The sequence below is a fragment of the Molossus molossus genome, unplaced genomic scaffold (genome assembly GCF_014108415.1).
Source record: "Molossus molossus isolate mMolMol1 unplaced genomic scaffold, mMolMol1.p scaffold_m16_p_1, whole genome shotgun sequence".
Classification (NCBI taxonomy): domain Eukaryota; kingdom Metazoa; phylum Chordata; class Mammalia; order Chiroptera; family Molossidae; genus Molossus; species Molossus molossus.
This window is the reverse complement of record NW_023425344.1, coordinates 245,358,841-245,380,100: the sequence shown is the minus strand read 5'-3', so window position 1 is coordinate 245,380,100 and position 21,260 is coordinate 245,358,841. Positions and strand designations below refer to the sequence as shown.

General features: G+C 35.5%; 1 protein-coding gene across 7 annotated transcripts in view; it reads right to left on the bottom strand.

Annotated features, from left to right (window-relative positions):
• PAPOLA (poly(A) polymerase alpha) overlaps positions 1 to 21,260 on the bottom strand; it is a 68,979-nt gene that overhangs the window by 28,589 nt on the left and 19,130 nt on the right. For 5 of the 7 annotated variants that reach the window (XM_036241657.1, XM_036241681.1, XM_036241675.1 and 2 more), the window contains exons 2-12: positions 20,894 to 21,067; positions 20,440 to 20,506; positions 15,103 to 15,184; positions 13,002 to 13,111; positions 12,500 to 12,553; positions 9,799 to 9,910; positions 8,833 to 8,922; positions 8,604 to 8,742; positions 6,805 to 6,877; positions 5,369 to 5,489; positions 4,354 to 4,438 (exon numbers count right to left, since the gene is read on the bottom strand). In XM_036241657.1, coding sequence (XP_036097550.1) covers positions 4,354 to 4,438; positions 5,369 to 5,489; positions 6,805 to 6,877; positions 8,604 to 8,742; positions 8,833 to 8,922; positions 9,799 to 9,910; positions 12,500 to 12,553; positions 13,002 to 13,111; positions 15,103 to 15,184; positions 20,440 to 20,506; positions 20,894 to 21,067 — 1,107 coding nt within the window. Of the gene's footprint in view, positions 1 to 4,353; positions 4,439 to 5,368; positions 5,490 to 6,804; positions 6,878 to 8,603; positions 8,743 to 8,832; positions 8,923 to 9,798; positions 9,911 to 12,499; positions 12,554 to 13,001; positions 13,112 to 15,102; positions 15,185 to 18,027; positions 18,059 to 20,439; positions 20,507 to 20,893; positions 21,068 to 21,260 lie in introns of those variants that run through there. The other 2 variants (XM_036241702.1, XM_036241695.1) reach the window with 2 other exon arrangements.

The window sequence follows — 21,260 nt, the reverse complement described above, 5'->3', positions numbered from 1 at the left end:
CAATAGTTCAGATTCTTCATAACTATGCAATGCAGACCTAAGACTTGTTTGCGTATAATATCTGTACAATGGGATACCTATATTAATGACAGAGGAATTGTGAAGTTCGAGTTAAGTTCAAGTGTTTATGAATTTACGGTAACAGAGGTAATATATATACATAAAAACATAGAGTCAGATATGCGAATATGCAGTCCAATCCATACAGACTAATTCTTCCTTTACCAGTTTAATTTGTTCAGCATTATTTGGAGCAAACCAAATATAGCTGACCCTTGAACAACACAGTATGAACGAACTGCACAGGTCCATTTACATGTGAATTTTTTTTTTTCAATAAATACTGTAAATGCATTTTCCTTATGGTTTTAATTTTTAATAACTTTTTTCTCTAGCTTACTGTATTGTAAGGATAAAGTACACAATACTTAAGTAACATACAAAGAGTGTTTATCAATTGTTTATGTCATCAGTAAGGCTTCCAGTCAACAGTACACTACTAGTAGTTAAGTTTTGGGGGAGTCAAAAGTTATATAAAGGTTTTCAGCTGTATGGGGGTTCTGGTGCCCCGAATACCTGCATTTTCCAAGGGTCAACTGAATAGGAAACAAGCACAGATGGCCCAAATAAATAAGTCACATGAAAGCACTTTTACAAGCTCATGCATTTTATGTACACAGAAACATACTTTCAAGAGCCCTCAATGCTCTTAAGTCAAACAAAATCCTAACAAGATCAGTAACCTGATTTCCATTTCCCTAGGAAATTGAAAATGGGCAGATTTTTTTAAAAAGGGAAAGGCAAATGGAGGAAGAGCCAGCTCTCTGACAAAGTATAACAATTTATAACAGGAGACAACAAAGTATAAAAAGCAAGCATGCATAAAAAACTCAAAAAAAGCAAAGTTGTCTGGGTTCACCTAGTTTAGGGACAAACCTTGCCAAAAGTCTTTAAATCACTTTACCACACTATTAAAATGGATATTCTTACTGACCACCTGAGTCTCCCACCAAAAGCTTAAATGATGTACAATGGTCTCTATTTACTAAGGCAAATATACAATCCATTTAAACATAATTTTGTTGGCAATTCAAAGTTTAACATTTTGAAGCTTAAAGATTTCAACTTTGGTTTTTAATGAAATGGTAAGGGGTGCATCTACTCTGTACATTGTTTACATACAAATGCATTTGTTTCAACATAGCTGAAAGTGTTAAGTAAATAACAAGTACATATGCTGAGGTTAAATGTCCTTTACTCAGCCACATTTAAGCAAATTTCAAGTGGTAGATACAAAATACAATAATTAAGTTTAATAGAAACAAACTGCCATTAGGAACTTACTTATAAAACAAAGACTCATCCATCTCAGAAACTAAGAACAGAATCCCAGCTAACTCAGTTTAATTTTAAAAACCAAAATTGGTATTCAGCTCCTCACATCCCTATCAGTTCACAAAGACCAAGTAGTACTGATAAATTTAGACTATTTTGTTGCTGATCAAAAAAACCCCCACAAGCCTCTACTTCATACTGTCACTGTCATGCTTCCGACGTTCAGATGCCTTCAGAGACCCTTTCAAGTCTTAATATAAAATAGTGATTAACATTTTCCCAAATTTAAAGATTATCAATTTCCAGTAATAAATTTAAGTATAAAAGCGTGTTCTGAATTAAAACCTATTTAAAAACTCCTAAGAACACTATATTAAGTTGCTATTATTACTTAATAACTATTTACCCCCAAAAAAGTATTCTGTAAATAGATTTTCTGGTCATCTTATACCTTAAAGAACAGTCTGGCTTTCTTAATACCCTTCCTTCGTTTCCTAATGAAATGAAACACCTAAAATAAGTATTCACATTTCCTATATCAATAATAATTTATTTTATTGCTACTTAAATGTCGAGTATCCCTCAAGGAAAAACATAAAAAAATATTTTCTTAGGTCTATTTAAAATTTCACAATGCAATGTTACCCCTTTCACAAGGAACACTGATCTCTTCTGGAAGATGATTTGTCTTAAAAAGCAAGACAAAATTTCCTCCATGGTTCTCTCCTTTCCAATGGCAAGCAGGTATATTACACATGACAACAAATACTTGCAGGGCGTACTTCAAATAAGGTTTAACCAACTTTGTCTCAAGAGAAAATGAAGAATTTCAATTCAGCTGGAGTATTTCATATATGTTAAAAGAACATTTCAAGCCCTGGCCAGTGTGGCTCAGTTGGTTGGAGCGTCATCCCAAGCACTGGAAGGTCTTGGGTTCCATTCCCGGCCAGGGCACATACAGGAGGCAACTGATCGATGTCTCTCCCATATCAATGTCTCTGTCGCTCTCTCCCTTCCTCCTCCCTCTCTTAAAAAAAAAAAAAATTCAAATCTGTAAATACCTCCAAAGTCTAATCAAAGTGTTTACTAGGAATCTGAGGAAAATTTTTTGTAGAAATACAATTTGGTATAGATAAATACAGCCAATTGTCATGTCTTCAAATCTGTTTTCCAAGGGCTCGCAGCTGAAATTTTCATTTTCTTGATATAATTTCCTCTATTTGTTGCTACATCCTCACATCTAAATATGTTTAAAGTCATCTGTGATAACCTAAAAGGATTGTTTTAAGAGAATTCAGTAAAGATAGTAATCTATATTTTAATCAATTGAAGAGCTTGCAGGTGTAATTTAGCATAGCTTGAAAGACAGCCTAAAAATTTTAAAAGATTAAGTAAGCTTTAAAAAAAACCTTCCAGCACAGGCTGGTTTGGCTCAGCGGTTAGAGCGTCGGCCTGAGGTCCTGAGAGACCCGGGTTCGGTTCCCGCTAAGGGCACGTACCTCGGTTGCAGTTTGTTCCCGGCCCTGGTTGGGTTGTGTGGGTGGCAGCCACTCGATGTGTTCCTTTCACATCGATGTTTCTCTCTCTCTCTGTTCCTCTCTCTCCCTCCCACTCTACCTGAACAAAAAATGGAAAAATGTCCTCGGGTGAGGATAAAAAAAATAAAAAAAAAAACCTTCCAAACCTAGTAATACAAATTTATTCAAATGGACAACACTATCAAGGTTTGTTCAATTTCAACAATAATCTTTCCTACAGTGAAGAAAGACACTTTACTTTCTAGAATTTCATTCTACCCACCTCTCATCCTATGAGGATGTGAGATGGGAAAAAGAAAATCTAGCTTCATCTTTGATTCTTAGGGATTAAGAGTTGATACTTTTCCACAAAACCAATTTATTATTCTCCATACACACTATTATGTACTCTATTATGTAGTTTTAAAAATATCAGAATATATGTTCATTAGTTTAAATGTTCAAAAGTACTCCCTCAATCAACACTGGTTCAAATAAAAAACAAAGAAAAGGTATCTGCCAAATGGAAAAGCCCAACTTATAGGGAATAAGTAATAAACAAGAACATTCAATGTTATGCTATTTAACTGTTTAATAACAAGGTAGTGCTCCCAGAACACAACAATTAAGCTGGCTCATTACTGCTTTTTCATGCAAAAGATACAGAAACAAAACACAGAGACATCATGAAGGTCATCATTCTTGTTTTTAATTGGGGAAATAGCATAAAGCAATCTTGCTTAGATTATTACAAAACACAATCCACAAGATCAAATGGTCAGGAAAGTTTCAAGCATTAAAGAAAAAATTTAAGTGGGACTTTGGCAAGTTTTCAGCTCAGGGCAAATAAAAGTGCAAGTCCATTTTTTTAAAAGTAAGATTTATTGTAACTTACAATTTTCATCAAAACCAACACAAACAGGCTTTTAACCTGTACTAAGGTGTTTAACCATTATATTAAAACCATTAGTAAAAAACTATTGCTCCCATTTAGACTCCAAAAAAATTATCTGTAGAAATATTTGAGGGGGCTTTATTAACACTAAGGGGAAATTGTAGGCTAATCATATGCTCTAACTATTGAAAACATTTGACTACATACTGACATTTTACTAACTTTGCCTATGTTAGAGAGAATCTTAGTAAGTTTCCAGAAATAGCTGAAAATACTACAAATTTTAACAGTTCATTCCTTTGCCAAGGTATACAGGTTTTGAGATTGGGTGGACTAACATATGCCTGCAAAACTGATGTTGCTACAAATGCAGTAGGAGTTTGGTTACAGAAGGCAGCAAAACTGTAGAGGCTATACTTTACCTTGACAGAAAAAAAAAAGCCAAAAACACGAGGTTTAACTAAAAACAGTACATCTTTTGTGATAGGTTAAGTTCTATAGAAGATACTTAAAGGAAAATTCAAAACTACATCTAGCAAGAAGAGATTTCACATATGCAACCATTACTTAAGAGAGCAACATGTCCAACATGCCTTAAATACATACTTGTACTTTTGAAAGAAGTTTGGAGCTTCAAAAAGTTTGGACCACTCTCCCTTACTCAGCAAAATTTCATCTGTGATAGCAAGACCTAAATTAAAAACATATTAAAATGTTTGCAAGGTTTGGTCTAACAATCTAAAGTTTTAAAAGATCTTAAACATACCACATGCGTTCACTATAACCCTAAAGTAATTTTAACAAAAAACAATTTTAGTCTATGATTTTAGAGCATAAAGACTCTTACATATATACACACTTTTCAAAAAAGCTGGAGGATTTGACAGCCAGGTGTCAGGAAAATTAGCATTACTCTAAAATGCCATGCTCATGGAATGACTCTAAAAATTAAAGCACCGTAGTTACCCAAAAAATTTTTGCCAAAAGCTTGTTTCTCATCTTTCTTCCTACTAATTCTAAAGAGATACCAACATCTTCCTGTGAAGAGCCTGTAGGCACTTCTGACCTTGAAGCCAGTAGTCATACAACTAATTCTACTTCCTAGACTGATGTCAGTCAAATCAAACAATCCTATTCCTGTAACTTCCCTCAAAGACTGGCAACCGTTATGCTTTCAAATAAACAGTACTATTGGGATTCAAAAAAGTTCAGAGTTTCTTCCAAAATAATGGGCAGTTTGAATCCAATTCTGCCCAAAGCTCTATCCAAGAACATAGCCTGCTAAAAACATCTATGTCACCCAGTGGAGACAAACTATGGTATCATTTAAATTTTTACATGGCAACAATATGGCACTAACCAATCCAAAAAAGCCCTGCTAAGAATGTGGCTTTAAATATTGGCTGATCTTCCAATATAATCAAAAATAAATTGCCTAAGAGGAATTAAATTATGTTTTTCAAATCAACTCATAAATATATCTTGTAATCAATAAATAAAAACACCAAAATCCACCATGGTGAATGCTTCCTTCATTTTAAATTGTATACCCGATTACTGGGTCTACAACGGTTATGTAAATCCTCTGTGTTTAAAGGACAGCATAAGGATAACCACTTACCTTGTTTAAACTCCTCAACCATGACCATCCGTGTTGAAACGGACACATTGTACGTGGAGTTCTGTTGTGGGTATGCTGGTGTAATTATAGGCATAAGATGGTACCTATCACTGGGATTTACCTACATACAACAACAGCCAATCAGTTTCTTCAAGTACATATGCAACAGATACTTGGACTTTTTACACCTTGTTAAACTGAACCAATGATTAAATTTTATTTCATTCATTGCTGGAGTTGAGAAAGAAAAACCATGTAAGGAGACATTGTTTTTACAGGAGTTCTTTATAGAATTGGGATTTGGTCTAAACTAATGCTTGTTATTGTGGTAACCTCACTCTATAGAAACAGTGTGCCTGTCGAGCAAAAAACGTTCTACTTTGGACAGCTCTTCATGTTTAGTTTTTCTTTTTTCAACAGAAATGAGGATGCACACACAATTATACTTTTGAGAAATGTCACTTTCCAATATTCTGTGCAAAACAAATTTTAAATAAGATGTAAACTCATGTTTTAATATACCCTCAATTTATAAAGAATTAAGCTTAATTTATTAATACATGGTGAAACTATATTATGCATGTTGGTGTCATTTTAAAAGATAATGAAATTATTGAGTAACTGTTCATCTTAATCCACATACTAAGGATAAGTGGCACATCTCCACAAAGAAATTCTAAACTCACGTCCCTCCAAAAATGCCTTGGGGTTTGAAAAATGTGAAAATACACAGCTTGATCTAATTAACAGAACTTAAAACTGACAATATTTTTGATACTGTAGTAAGATAGCAAAACAATGTGGAAAAAATAGAATTTTATAAACCTCTAAAGCCTTATTCAAACCTAAATATTTTACCTAATAAAAAAGTGCATGTTGTTAACATTTAAACTGAGTAGGCAGTAAAGATCATCACTTCCCAAGAAGCAGAATGGAAGCTCTTTAGCCCAACCTTGTTTTTGTAATTTTAAATACCCAAACCAATTTTTATAATTACATCATAAAAATTAAACTGATAATTGCTTAGAAGGTATCTGTCACAGGTAAACATTAAGTAAATTTTCCTATAACAACCTGATTTTAACAGAATATTTAGATCAAATAAAAAAATACAGGAATTTTTAGTATCCTTTTATTTTTTGTTAAGCACAAATGCCCACACAACTTTGACTTACAAGATAGTTCTATATAAAATAAATTAAAATGTTAGTGAAATTGATATTATAAACTATGTACAATTAAATGTTGTTTACAGGGTACATAATTATGCTTCTCACATCAGAGGACAATTATAGCTGAGGTTATCTAAAAGAAAGTGTAATACGAACATGTCCACTCATAGGTAAAAGGATGGAAAGTCTCCCTGAAATTTATGCAGATGACTTTACTTGTTATTGCACAGTGTGAATTTGTAGGGGAAAAAATAATACACTAACCCTTGGGTCCCATACAGGCAAATTAAGATTGCATTCTTCAGGTTGTTTCAATAGCACTGGATTTGGCCATTCCCTGTTTAAAAAGATTGTAGCACTTGATAAGACTTGGATATTACCATCTAAACGTATTTTGTTAAACATACAGCATTGTGAACGTGATCCTTCTTCATTCATTTTGCCCTCTTGGTATACATAATCTTTTATTCCTGTTGACGTTAAACTACTTGAAATACTTTTCCTCTATGATATTAACTAAAATCATTTGGTAGCTTTCTCAGATTGAAGTCAAACATCTTCTCTGCCCCTCAAAGAACCGATAAAGCACTATTTAAATTAAAAGGTACTACCCCATGACATCTCATATGTTCACATTAACCCTGAACAGGATAAATCTCACTTGAAAGACAAAAATCCTGCCTTTATACTAGCTCATTCCAAAGACAACTGAGAATGAAAAGTTAACTCATTACAGGCAAAGTATAAATAATTATAAAAATTGATTAGAAATATTTTTCTCTACCTCATGACTTAAAGGTGATGAGTATGTGGAATAAAACTTTGTGACGTGAACACAGATATTTTCAAGATGCACCCTATGAGTTAGCTACTTCAGTCCTCTATGGAAGAGATTAAAAACTGGAAAACATTTGCCATCCTTAATATCAAGGTTAATGTCTTAAAAATAGTACTGGCTAGGAATGTGTAGCATTAAAAAAATCTGACATTCTTTAGCCATTCTCATCAGACCTGATTATATATGATTAAATCAAATCCATAAATAATGGAATGTGTCTTAAAAAGTGTGGCACAGTGCCTAGCCAGTGTAACTCGGTTGAGCATTGTCCCATGCACCAGGAGGTCGCCGGTTTGATTCCTGGTCAGGGCTCATGCCCAGGTTGCGTGCTCAATCCCCAGTAGGGGGCATGCAGGAGGTAGCTGATGGATGTTTCTATCTCTTTCTCCCTCTCCCTTCCTATCTCTAAAATCAATTAAAAAAGAAAAAACATTTTAAAAGTGTGGCACAGCTCTACATTATCAACTCTATCAAAAAACTGATTTTTATAAAATAACTAAAACACACTTTTTTCCCCAGAAGGAGGAAATATATAAGTTGGCAAGAACAGGGAGGAAAGACAAATCTCTAGAATCATTTTGATTAAAACCTAAGCTTTTGGGCCAATGAAACTAATATAAAATGGCGATAACCTTTGATCTTATTTTTCTTAAAAGTTTGACAAATGTGAACATGCTGAAATGGAATTTAAAAAAAAAAATCTCTCCAGGATTAATGACTAATCTCAAAACAATGGTCAATTAATTGCTTTTCAAGCACTTATAGTTTATTCTTAAAAGCTTTTTATATACGTTTGCATCTTAGCATTTTATCAAAGATAAATGGGCAGCTGAAAGCAAAAAACAATCACAAGAAATTAAAGAACTATAGATTTAGAAGAATTCAAAAAGTAAAAGGTGGTATATATCCAAAGTAACTAATATCTCAGCCTGTCAATTCATCAAATTTTGTACACATTACAGCTAAAAATAAGAGTTTATTTAGAGGGTAAGTTTATGAATGGAGGTTACAAATAGCAACTGCCTTACTATCCTGGGAAACCTAGGGAAAGGAATAGAATTTTGTCATTTTATATACAATATGATCTCCCCGCCCCAAGACTACCTAAATGACTACATCATGAACTAAAATTTGAATCTGAAACCAGCTGCAGAAATGTCATAGAAATAAGACTAAACTTCAGTGTCTACAATCAATTTTATTTTAATATAATCTAAACACATACCATTTAGAAAATACCAAGAAAAATTTATGTACAAGAGTTGATGCTATTGCATTTGGATAAAGCTGGCAAGTTCTTGCTACTAGCATAGCCCAGGAAACACCACCGAGGAAACCTAATATATTGGAATAGATGTTGTGGCCTGTTGATAAGGGAAAAGCAAAAAGAAAAGTTAGTGTTGAACACAAATTTAAATAGTTTTAATAAGCTAGCCAACAAATTCTGAACTCACGTTTGGCCCACAGTTTGATAGCTCTCAGAGTTAACCTGAAGTTGTCAATGTTTGGTACTAGGTGTAAAATTTCATCGGTTACCCTGCAACCTGATTGATAGGAGTGGGAAAAAAAATAGAACATTAAATTATCAATAATTTAATGATAATTTTTTAATTTTCTGAGATTATTGTCAAATTTTAAAAACTGGCAGAATCAGTAATGTTAATTCAATAAAGAAGCAAATAAAAAATCTAAAACTTTGATCTCTTATCACAAGTACTACCCTCAACCAAAGAATTTGAACAATATTCTGCCTCATCTCAAACTTTCAACCGATAATTAAAACTTCTTCCAGTCCAGATCTACTGAGGACAGACTGATCCACTTAAACTGCCAAGAATTGTTCTTCAAGTACAGGCAACAAGCAATGCAAATACAAAAGTGCTCAAAGGCAATCTTTTAAATACAAAAGTTGAAAACATTACAAAAGACACCAGGATCAAAATTAATTAGGGTTACATAGTAAAACCCAAATCATTAGCAATGGAGTACCAAAGTCAGTCTTTAAATGTCCCAGAAAATAAAATTAAAAAGTGCAAGATGAGTAAAATAAATTACCAAATAGCCTCTAATTTTGAATCACTGTGGATAAACAATATGCCTATAAAAGGCTTCATTATAAAACTTGAGTTTAAAACTATCTCATATTTGCCCTGACTGGTTTTTGCTCAGCGGTTAGAGCCGAGACTCAGGTTCGGTTCTCACTAAGGGCATGTATCTCAGTTGCAGTTTGTCCCCGCCCCGGTTGGGGTCGTGTGGGTGGCAATCAGCCGATGTGTCTCTTTCACATTGATGCTTCTCTCTCTCTCTCTTCCCCCCTCTCTCCCTCCCACTCTATCTGAAGATAAATGCAAAATAAATAAATAAAATGATCTGGTGTTTCACAAAAACTGCAACTATGCAAAAGGAAGGTTTTGACATACCGTTAAGACTTCTTATGCATCTTATATCTAAATTTTTAAGCAGACTGTCATCTCGTAAGTCCAAGTCTTCTGGAATAGTCTGCAGTGCTAATCTTGCAAATAAAATATCAATCTAAAACAAAAACAAAACTCAACATTCCATATCTGTCTATTTTTAAGGTATTTCTTTAAAAAATAAAACAGTATTCCCTAAAGCCTGGATCTTCTCATCAATTATGAACATGATGATGCCTCCAGAATCCAAAAAGTACGATTTCATACCATAGGTATTTTAATCAGATAATGTTAAAACATAGTAATATGGCCTGCCTGGTTTGTCTCAGTGGATTGAGCATCGTCCCATGGACTGAGAGGTCCCAGTTCAATTCCTGATCAAGGCACATGCCCAGGTTGCAGTGATCCCCACCAGTAGGGGGCATACAGGAGGCAGCTGATGGATGTTTCTATCTCTCTCTCTAAAAAATCAATTTAAAAAATATTTTGAAAAAAAAGGTAATATGAAATGACTTGCATAGATAGCTACTTATCGTTTTAATCATACTTACTAAGTATGATTTACTATGTTTATTAAATGCATCTAGTGGATTTACTAAATTTGCTAAATTCATATACTGAATTACTTAAAATTATCCATTTAGTTCCCTATCTAGATGAACTACAAAATGATTACATACTAAAAGGTACACAAAGATAAGGCTATATCCTATATTTAGCCCAAATATACCTTTTCATAAAAAAGAAGCTCCTTATATTAAAAAACTTACATATCTATACTGTTTCTCCAACTTAGTTTTGACTAAGAAAACAAAAACAAATGCTACTAATTTTGAAGGCTTCTAGAATACAAGTGACTTTTTTTTTCTTTTTTCAAGAAAAGGTTGGTGTGCAAAGAAACTTAGCACAGATTTGTTCATTATTCCTGAGGGTATGATTTAATGCTTCCAAAACATTGGATGCTGCTGGAAACAAGCCTATTATAAGATCACTTCAAAAAACAAGTATAGAGTTCATTGTGAAAAATCATTCACATATTTATTTTTTCTATACAGGATAGAAAAAACTGTACACATACAAATAGGACTTGTGACATAGCATAAGTTTTCTAATAAAGCAGATTACAAAGCCTCCATTTAGACAGAAATAAAGAGTATATGCTCGCAAAAATATTAACTCAGAAAGCAACTTAAGTGATGACATCTAAAAAATAATTTCACAAATACGGAAATGAAACAACATTCCCTAAAATAGTATTTTATATATAATACATAAGTAGAAAACACATTAAATATTTCAAGTAACCATCTGACTTTCATCTCCATCCTGAAAAGTTTACACAACTGAGTTGGGTCTCCCACCAAAAAAAAACAAAACAAAAACAAAAAAAACCTCCCCTTTGTTGGTAATGTTCTTTTTGGGAAACGGGGCATCACCTTACATTAAGATTATTTTATATTAACTTAAACATTGACAATAAATAAAAACTACCTCAATTGTATAGCCCTTTATTAAACTTAACATTTGACGTCTACTTATTAAGGTTAGTCATTTGACTTTTTACAGAAGACACTGAGTTGGGCATCTTATGCAGCAATTATAGAAACCACCTTTTAAGCAAAACAATGAAGTATTATTCTTCAGGTTTCCAAAATTTTATAATCTGCACTATTACTATCAGTGACTTTCCAGCACCATTCTGTATGGAAGCAGTAACATAATAACTAAAGTTGCTTCACTGTCAGCTTTATTTCAATTACTTTAACAACACACTGAAAGCAGCAAAAAGAAATGCAATGAATGCATCTGAAGAATGAGATCATACACCCCCCTATCAGAAAATATATCGGCATAATATCAGGTCACAACTTTCTCTAAACTTCTTAAATATGTAATTTAAATGAAATTAAGGAGTTCTATTTGCAAAATTATATTGTACTGTCTTAATGTCTTAGATGTATACAAAACTTGCTTATAGAAAAACTACCAAGCAAACTGTTTTGTAGCATCATTTCATTGTTGGTTTCATTACTTCTGTCTCTTTTAAAAGACAAAGTGGTATTCTACAAAGAACAAGCAGTCACTTCCATTTCTAAAAAAAACTTAATTCCTGTCCGGCTGGTGTGGCTCAGTGGTTGAGTGTCGACCCATGCACCAAGAAGTAGCTGGTTTGATTCCCAGTCAGGACACATGCCCAGGTTGTGGGACCGATCCCCAACTGGGGACATGCAGAAGGCGGCCAATAGATGTTCTCTCTCATCAATGTTTCTATCTCTCTCTCCCTCTCACTTCCTCTCACTCTAAAATCAATAAAGAAAAAAAAAAAATCTCACCCTGGCCGGTTTGGCTCAGGGGTTAGAGCGTTGGCCTGCGGTCTGGAGAGACCCAGGTTCGGTTCCCGCTAAGGGCACGTACCTCAGTTGCAATTTGTCCCCGGCCCTGATTGGGTCATGTGGATGGCAACCACTCGATGTATCCCTTTCATGTCGATGTTTATCTCTCTCTCTCTTTTCCTCCCATTCTATCTGAACAAAATATCGAAAAATGTCCTTGGGTGAGGATTAAAAAATAACTCTAAAAAAAAACACCCCAATTTAATTCCCATTATATATCACACCAAATCACCAATTAGAAAACTTTAAATCAAGTTTTTAACCTATGTCAATCAAAATTATATATATAACTGTCTATCTGAACTACACCTTACCTCTATCCCATCAAAACATAGTTTGATAACTGGCACAAATGCCTCTTCAACAGCCTGTAAGAAAATTAAACAAGTTCAATGTCTCTGAAACTACACATTAGACCTATACTAATGTACTTTTAAATGCATGTGATACTTGAAAATTGCTTAAAAGTAATTTAGCATGTCTGATACAGACTATGTTCTCAGCAACTAGCTTTAACACACTAGACTCTTGAATCAGACAAACTTAAGTTCAAATCTTTTATTTCTGTCACTCAGATATATGATCATGGCCAAAATGCATAAGCATTTGCCTCATCTCCTACTTTGTACACAAAATTACAAATTTATGATTTCGGGCTTACTGTAAAGAATAAAATCCAAGCATACATGGGTAAGCACTTACGAAGGTTTGGCAAATTTTACAAGTTCAACAAATGATGGCTGTACTGTAAAATTCACTCAACTGACTAAACTAATTTTTATAACTTCTCCCCTTTCACCCCGAACATTTACGCACTCTTAAATCTTTTACTTCTTCTTGTAGTTTTAACTTATCATAGAATGAGGTGAAAAAGTCACTTCGATCAACATGTCTTGGTGCAACACACAACGCATCAATATCGGCACCTAAAAGAGATTAAGCCCATCAACCATTAATTACTATTACAAGAAAATTATTTTTGCATCTTATCATGACAGTATTTGATGTTGAGAATCTGTTAACATTAGACTAGTGAGCCTCTAAAACGGCACCTCTCCCCTTTAAAAAAATGACCACAGTCAGTATAGTAATAAACTGGGAAGCAAAGAAAGGTGACTAAGATAGGACTTTTATGGTGAAGGGAAAGAATCATTCAAGAATAGATGAACATCTTGATGTCATTAGTCATACACATATTCATTAGTGAACCAAAGCAATAGTTTTCTTCTACACATTATGTTACTGGTGCTTATAGGCTCCTGCCTATCCTCTAAATGGGACCTACAGTATAGATCAAGAAGGATCATTGGCAAGAATCCAATGAGAAAAACCATCATAATATGTTTATTATTTAGTGTTTGACAGCACACTAGCACCAAGTACACAGGGAGAATACAAAAAATATGATTAAAATCAGTAATTAGAATAATAATAAAAGAGATATCAGTGTGGAATCAAGTCAACAGAGTCATCGTCTTAAAAAACTCAACAACCGGGGTACTACCATGAAGGTTGTTCTTCAGCATTTCATTACTTTACTGGCACAAAGTAATGGGAGATGGGAAGAAGGAGGACAGAACAGAGAAGACCTATATATGACAGGTCATTTTTAACACAGAGGCTAGTGATTAATGGATGAAAAGGACAGTCTCAGAACTTCCAAGAAGAATCCTAGTTCTGCCGGGGTGGCTGGGTAAAATTGTTCAGGCTTTATTGCCTCTTTAAGTCTCAGACTCCTATACATTACATGAGAATGAGAGTAGTGAGGAACATGGTTTTCTCAGTGGTTAGAGCACTGGCTTACAGACTGAAGGGTCTCAGGTTTGATTCCCAGTCAAGGGAACGTACCTATGTTGCAGGTTCAATACCTGGCCCTGGTCCAGGAGGCAACCAATTGATGTGTCTTTCACATCTGTTTCCTTCTCTCTCGAAGGTTATCTCTTTCTCTCTTCCTCCCTCCCTCCCACTCCCTCTAAAAAAAAAAAAAATCAATTAAAAAAATGTCCTTGGGTGAAGATTAACATACACAAAAATAAATAAATGGATAAGTAAAATAATAGGCTTTAATTCATTTTGGTTCTGATTTCCAGACTGATGTTCTTCAGGTAGAAGAAATGGCTTCTAGCCCTGGTTGGTTTGGCTCAGCGGTTAGAGCGTCGGCCTGCGGTCCAGTGAGACCCGGGTTCGGTTCCCGCTAAGGGCATGTACCTCGGTTGCAGTTTGTCCCTGGCCCTGGTTGGGTCGTGCAGGTGGCAGCCACTCGATGTGTCCCTTTCACATCGATGTTTCTCTCTCTCTCTTCCTCTCTCTCCCTCCCACTCTATCTGAACAAAAATGGAAAAAATGTCCTCGGGTGAGGATAAAAAAGAAAAAGAAAAAGAATGGCATCGAGAACAGAATTGTTCAAAAGAACCCTCCAATGGGAAAAATGTTCTGTATCTGCCCTTTCCAATATGGTAGCCACTAGCCGTATGTGGCTATTCAACAATTAAAATGTGGTTACTTCTACTGAGAAACTGAGTTTTAAATTTTACTTAATAGTGCACTGAACAGTGCAAGCATAGAAGGCTTCATTTTTTTTAGAGACAGATAGAAAATCAATGTGAGAGAGAAACATTGATCAGCTGCCTCCTGCACACCCCCTACTGGGGATCAAGCCCACAACCCAGGCATGTTCCCTGACTGGGAATGGAACAGGGACAACTCTCAGTCCATGGGACGACGCTCAATCCACTGAGCCACACTGGCCAGCCTTTATTTTATTACTGTCTCCTTACTAAACTTAGGCACCCTGAAGTACTTTCTTCAATGCAAATTTAAGCTGTATGATATACCACAGCAACTTGGATGGACACACCATTATAATTTTTAAGAACAAAAAAAGTATTCCTTCTCGAAATAATTAAAAAACATTTACCTTTTGTGTGTACTCCTAATCTGTAAGATCCAAATGTAAAAATTTTTCCTCCAACATTTTCAATTACAGATTGTGGAAGATTCTGTTGAAACAAACAAAAAGTTGTTATTTTCCCAGTGGAGCACAAAGAAAATTATTTCAAATAACACTGATATATTTTTTTAAAGATTCAAGATTTCAGAGGATAAACTTACTTACAAGCTCTATAAAACACCAGGCCTTCACAGATCAACCTAATTTGAAATGTAAGCAATTTTCAACTTTTATGTTTTTATTGTTGAGAGAGAGAGAGGAAAGGAGAGAGAGAGAGAAACATCAATGTGAGAGAAACATCAACTGGCTGCCTCCTGCACGCCCCCTACTGGGGATCGAGCCCGCAACCCGGGCATGTGCCCTGACCAGGCAGGAATCCAACCAGGACCTCTCAGTCCATGGAAGGATGCTCAATCCACTGAGCCACACCAGCAGGGCCAATTCAACTTTTAATGAGTATTCTTTGATGAAGACCCATACTATTTTAGAATTTTGACACACTTCCAGAAACTACTTTAAAGAAGACTGTGGTAGAGGAGATCATGTGATTACAGATTACACAGGAGCAATGAATCATAGATTTTTATTCATGACAAATATGCTGCATAACATAAATATTAGAATATAACAAAACATGCCCGGCCAGTGTAGCTCAGTGGTTGAGCATCGACCCATGCACCAGGAGGTCACCAGTTCGATTCCCAGCCAGGGTACATGCTCAAATTGCGGGCCAAATCTCAAGTGGGGGGCATGCTGGAGGAGGCCAGTCGATGTTCTCGCTCATTGAAGTTTCTCTCTCCCCTCCCCTCTCCCTCTCTCTAAAAATCAATAAAGAAAAAATGTATACATGTAACAAAACACATATTCTGATTGCTTAAAAGATATTATATTTGATGATTATACCAAACATTCCATAGTACATTAGAGTATAATTTCACCATATCAAAGTGACTGACTTAGAGGCCAATACTACTCCACAATGGTTTAGTTTTGATTTCCAAGACTTTGGTGGGATGATTCTGAGCAAAACTAAACTTACTGATGGTTTCTTACAATTAAAAAACCAGAAACAGGAGGAAGGAAAACATTTAAAATCATCTTCCTGACCCTGGCACTAAAGTACCACGGTGAGTACTTACTGTCCTTAGCAACAGGATAATTTCTGCCCGAAAAAAAAAAATAATATTAATGTGTGCTAGGTCAATTATTTCTCTTTACCTTCTAATTACCCAGTAAAGTTTTATTCAGTAACAGGGCAACAAGGACACACACTTCTTCCCCCTGCTCAAATGACATCAATAAAGTATTAACTTCATCTTCCAAAAACCCTAAAAAATAAATTGTCAAGATTCAGGGACGCTCCTGTGTTTTAAGGACATACTTAATCATCACTTATAGAAAATAGACAATCTATATGTGTATTACATTTGTTAAAAGTAGTCAAAGCCAGAAACCACACAGACCCCGAAGAGCCAAAGCAACATTAAGAAAAAAGAACAAAGTTGGAAGTACACCACACTACCTGATATCAAACTATACTAAAGGCTTTGGTAATCACAACAGCATGGCACTGGCATAAAACAGACACATAGATCAATGGAAGAGAACAGAGCCCCAAAACTAAAACCCAGCCTATATGGGTCAACTAGTCTACAACAAAGAAGGCAAGAATATACAATAAGGTGAAGACAGTCTCTTCAATAAATGGTGTTGAAAGATACATGCAAAAAAAAAAAAGAAAAGAAACTGAATCACTTTCTTACACCATATACAGAATAAACTCAAAATAGATTAAATACTTAAAATGTAAGACCTGAAACCATAAGACTCCTAGAAGAGGGTATTATGCCAAATGAAATAAGCCAGAGAAAAACAATTATCGTATCAATCTAAAACACAAAATAAACAAACAAATAAAACAGAAACAAACTCATAGATACAGAGAACTAACTGATGATTGCCAGATGAGATGGGAATTGGGGGGAAGGTAAAAATGGTTAAAAGTATTACAAAGTACAAACTGCCAGTCATGAAACAGTCCTGGGGATGTAAAGTACAGCTTAGGGAATAGAGCCAGTAATTTGTAATGACTATGTACGGTGCCAGAGGGGTACTAGACTTTTCAGGGGGAATCACTTCATAAGTTATATAAATGTCTAAACACTAAGCTGTACACCTGAAACTAAATATAATATTCAGTGTCAGCTAAAATTGAAAAATAAAAAACTTAAAAACAATGAATGGTTAAGGCAACTTATTAGGTATTCAACTACCTAAAACAAATCATCAATGAGACAATACTGTTGTTTCACATTAAATAACTTTAAGTTCTGGCCTTATCTAGTTGACTACCATTTTAAACTTAAACTAAACTTCTAGGGAAAAAGCCATTAAAACAAAGCAATGGCCCTGGCCAGGACACTCAGTAGGCAGTAGCATCATGCGTACACCAGAAGGCTGCAGGTTCGATTCTGAGTCAGTGCACATACCTAGATTGTAAGTTAGATTCCAGACCCAATCGGGGAGTGTGTGTGAGGCAACCAAATGAGATATCTCTCTAAAGAAAAAAAAAAAAAAAAAAATAGTCACTGAAAATGTCCTTGAGGATTAAAAAAAATTAAAAACTATGTTCCCTACACAAAGTTAAGGAAACACTAAGTTCAATAAATGTGTTAAAATACTTAAACATGGACTTCTTTTGTTCAGCTCAAAAAAACTTCCTTTTCAAAATCTCATTTTTATCAAACTCTATCAAAGAAAAATGGAAAATTCATGGAGTCCACAATTTACAATACTCCCATTGCTAAAGTTTTCATCAGTTACTTGAAATACATACACACTGTTATAAGAAAAATAGTAATAATACAAATTTGACTGAAACCAAAAGACTACCTTTTCTTCTATGATGATACCCTCTCTCAGGTTTTCTTCTACCCTTGGTTCTTTCCATCAAATTTTCAGCTGTATTATAGAATAAATATGCATTTGGTACTACCCTGCAAAAATGGTAGTGCAAAAACTATCACTATTTAGGGATTTATTTTAAATGGGTCAAATGAATTCCACACACATCTAAAAATACATTTGCTTTACCAGAAGCCCAGTCAGATTCATCAGTTGTGCGTATGATTTTTCATAATTCAGTACTAGAAACTCAGGGGACGTTACCATAAAAAACTAAATATTCAGTTTGAGAGTCTAATACCTGAAAATCTAAAAAAATGCTCGTTGTTGTAGGATTCCTTAAAATGTAACAAGATTCTCAAATATTTAATTTTATTTTAATTAATTTTTATTACAGATGTTTCTTTCCCCCCACTGATTACCCCATCCCCGTCCCTCCCCACCCTGTCCCCAGCTTTGTTGTCTATGTCCACTGTTCATGCACACATGCATAAAAGTTCTGTGGTTTCTCTCTCCCCCAACACCCCCTCTTCTGGGGATTGTCAGTCTGTACCCCACTACCATGTCCCTGGGACTACCCCATTCCTCAGACTGTTATGTTCATTATATCCACAAATAAGTGCGATCATATGCTACTTGTCTTTCTCTGTTTGGCTTGTTTCGCTTAGGATAATACTCTCCAAGTCCCTCCATGTCGTCTCAAAGGATAAGACATTTTTTTCTTACAGCTGCATAGAACTCCATTGTGTACATGTACCACAGCTTTTTTATCCATTTGTTTACTGATGGACATTTGGTCTATTTCCAGATCTTAGTTATTGTAAATTGTACTGCTACAAACATGGGGGTACATATATTCTTTCTATTGGTGTTTCAGGCTTCTTAGGGTATATTCCTAGAAGTGGGATCACTGGGTAAAATGGAAGTTCAATTTTTAATTTTTTGAGGTAACACCATATTGTTTTCCACAGTGGCTGCACCAGTCTGCATTCCCACCAGCACTGTACTAGAGTCCCCTTTTCTCCACACCCTCGCCAACACTTGTTGTTTGATGATTTGCTGATGGCCGCCATTCTGGCAGGTGTGAGGTGATACCTCATTGTTGTTTTAATTTGCATCTCTCTGATGATTAGTGACACTGAGTATTTCTTCATATGTCTCTTAGCCATTTGTATGTCCTGTATGGAGAGGTGTCTATTTAGTTCCTCTGCCCATTTTTTAATTGGGTTCTTTGTCTTCCTTTTGTTGAGTTGTATGAGCACTCTATATATATATTGGAAATTAACCCCTTATCTGATATATCATTGGCAATTATGCTCTCCCATACAGTGGGTTGCCTTTCCATTTTGATCATTGTATCTTTTGCTGTGCAGAAGCTTTTGAGATTCTCAAATATTTAATACACATTTTGAAAGCACCTTTCCAGGGAAATATCTACTATTACAGTAAAGTGTATAAGTAATTAGTTTCAGCTTTGAAATGTTGCTAACAAAAAGTATTAATTAAAAATAATAATTAGCCCTGGCCGGTTTAGCTCAGCGGTTAGAGCGTTGGCCCGCGTTCCAGAGAGACCCATGTTCAGTTCCCACTAGGGGCACGTACCTCGGTTGCAGTTTGTCCCCGGCCCTGGTTGGGTCATGAGGGTGGCAACCACTGGACACATCGATGTTTGTTTCTCTCTCTCTCTCTCTCTCCCTCCCCGTTCCTCCCTCCCTCCCTCCCTGAACAAAAAATGAAAAAATGCCCCCGGGGGAGGGAGGGAGGGAGGGAGGGAGGGAGGGAGGGAGGGAGGGAGGGAGGGAGGGAGGGAGGGAAGGAAGGAAGGAAGGAAGGAAGGAAGGAAGGAAGGAAGGAAGGAAGGAAGGAAGGAAGGAAGGAAGGAAGGAAGGGTAAGATATAAATAAATAAATAAATAAATAAATAAATAACCAACCAACCAACCAACCAACCACTGAATGCAGTTTAGTTTTTCTTGCTTTCAAGATAACTAGAGCCCAGATAGTGTGGCTCAGTGGACTAAGTATTGTCCCAGGGACTGAGAGGACCCAGTTTGATTCCCAGTCAGGGCACATGCCCAGGTGGCAGGCTTGATGCCCAGTAGCCAATGGACATTTCTCTCTCACATTGATGTTTCTATGCCTCTCTCCCTTCCGCTCTAAAAATTAAATAAATAACTATAAAGAAAATATAAATTCTGTAACTAAGACTCTAAGTCTAGCCCTGGCCAGTTTGGCTCAGGGGTTGAGCGTCAGCCTGCGGACCAGAGAGTCCTGGGTTCGGTTCCCGCTAGGGGCATGTACCAACAAAAAAACTCTAAGTCTACTCAAAGAAGAACAGGTTACATTAGACAACTGCTATGTTCAGTTGGCAGATTTTTCATATACAAATAAGTCACCTTACCTTGCTTTCACTGATTTCTCGTATCCACTCTTTTACCAGGTTATTTAATTTTCCCAAAATTAAAATCCTGTTGATAGAGCACATATCAATCATCAAGTTGTTTGTTATTCCAAATCATTACTTATTAAAATGCAGAAGTTTTCAATAGGTGGGTTCCTAAATTTTAAACAGTTTTTAAGCTACCAGAACGAAAGTATATAGTAGTTAGCTATATGTAGGCACTGTTCCACTGGTAAGGCATTCCCCTTTCTCCTGACAATTCTGTACTGCAATAACCAAAAGTCTCAAAAATCAAAATTAAGGGAATGGACCTCTATGTAGAAACAACTTTTTCTATTATTACTCTTGTCTGAAACAGACATACTTGGAAGAGTAAATCTGACTTTCTAAGTTGAGAATGCCTCAAAATTAGTTTATCGTGTTAACAAGAAATTATAAATTTGTATGTATTTACCTGCGCTGCAGTTCCTCTTCCTCTTCAAAAACCCCAAAAGGCTTCAGAGTCTCAATTAGTTTCTGTGTAAGCAGGCAGTCAGTCTCCTTGGGGGCTGCTAAGCTGATAGGAGAGGTAATGCCATAGTGCTTCTGTGGCGGCTGTGTTTGTTGTGATCCCTGCGTTGTAACTGGACTGCAAATGGAATGGAATAAAATTACTGCCAAAAAATTTCTACAATTTGAAACAAATCAGCATGACTAGAAAAACTGCTTTAGTAAAATGCATTTCTAAACATACTTGGTTCCCTGTCACACCCTAAAACACTTGACTTTCAAAAGGTATTTTACTTGCCCTTATAACAAAAGTGAGCAAATGAAAGAAAACA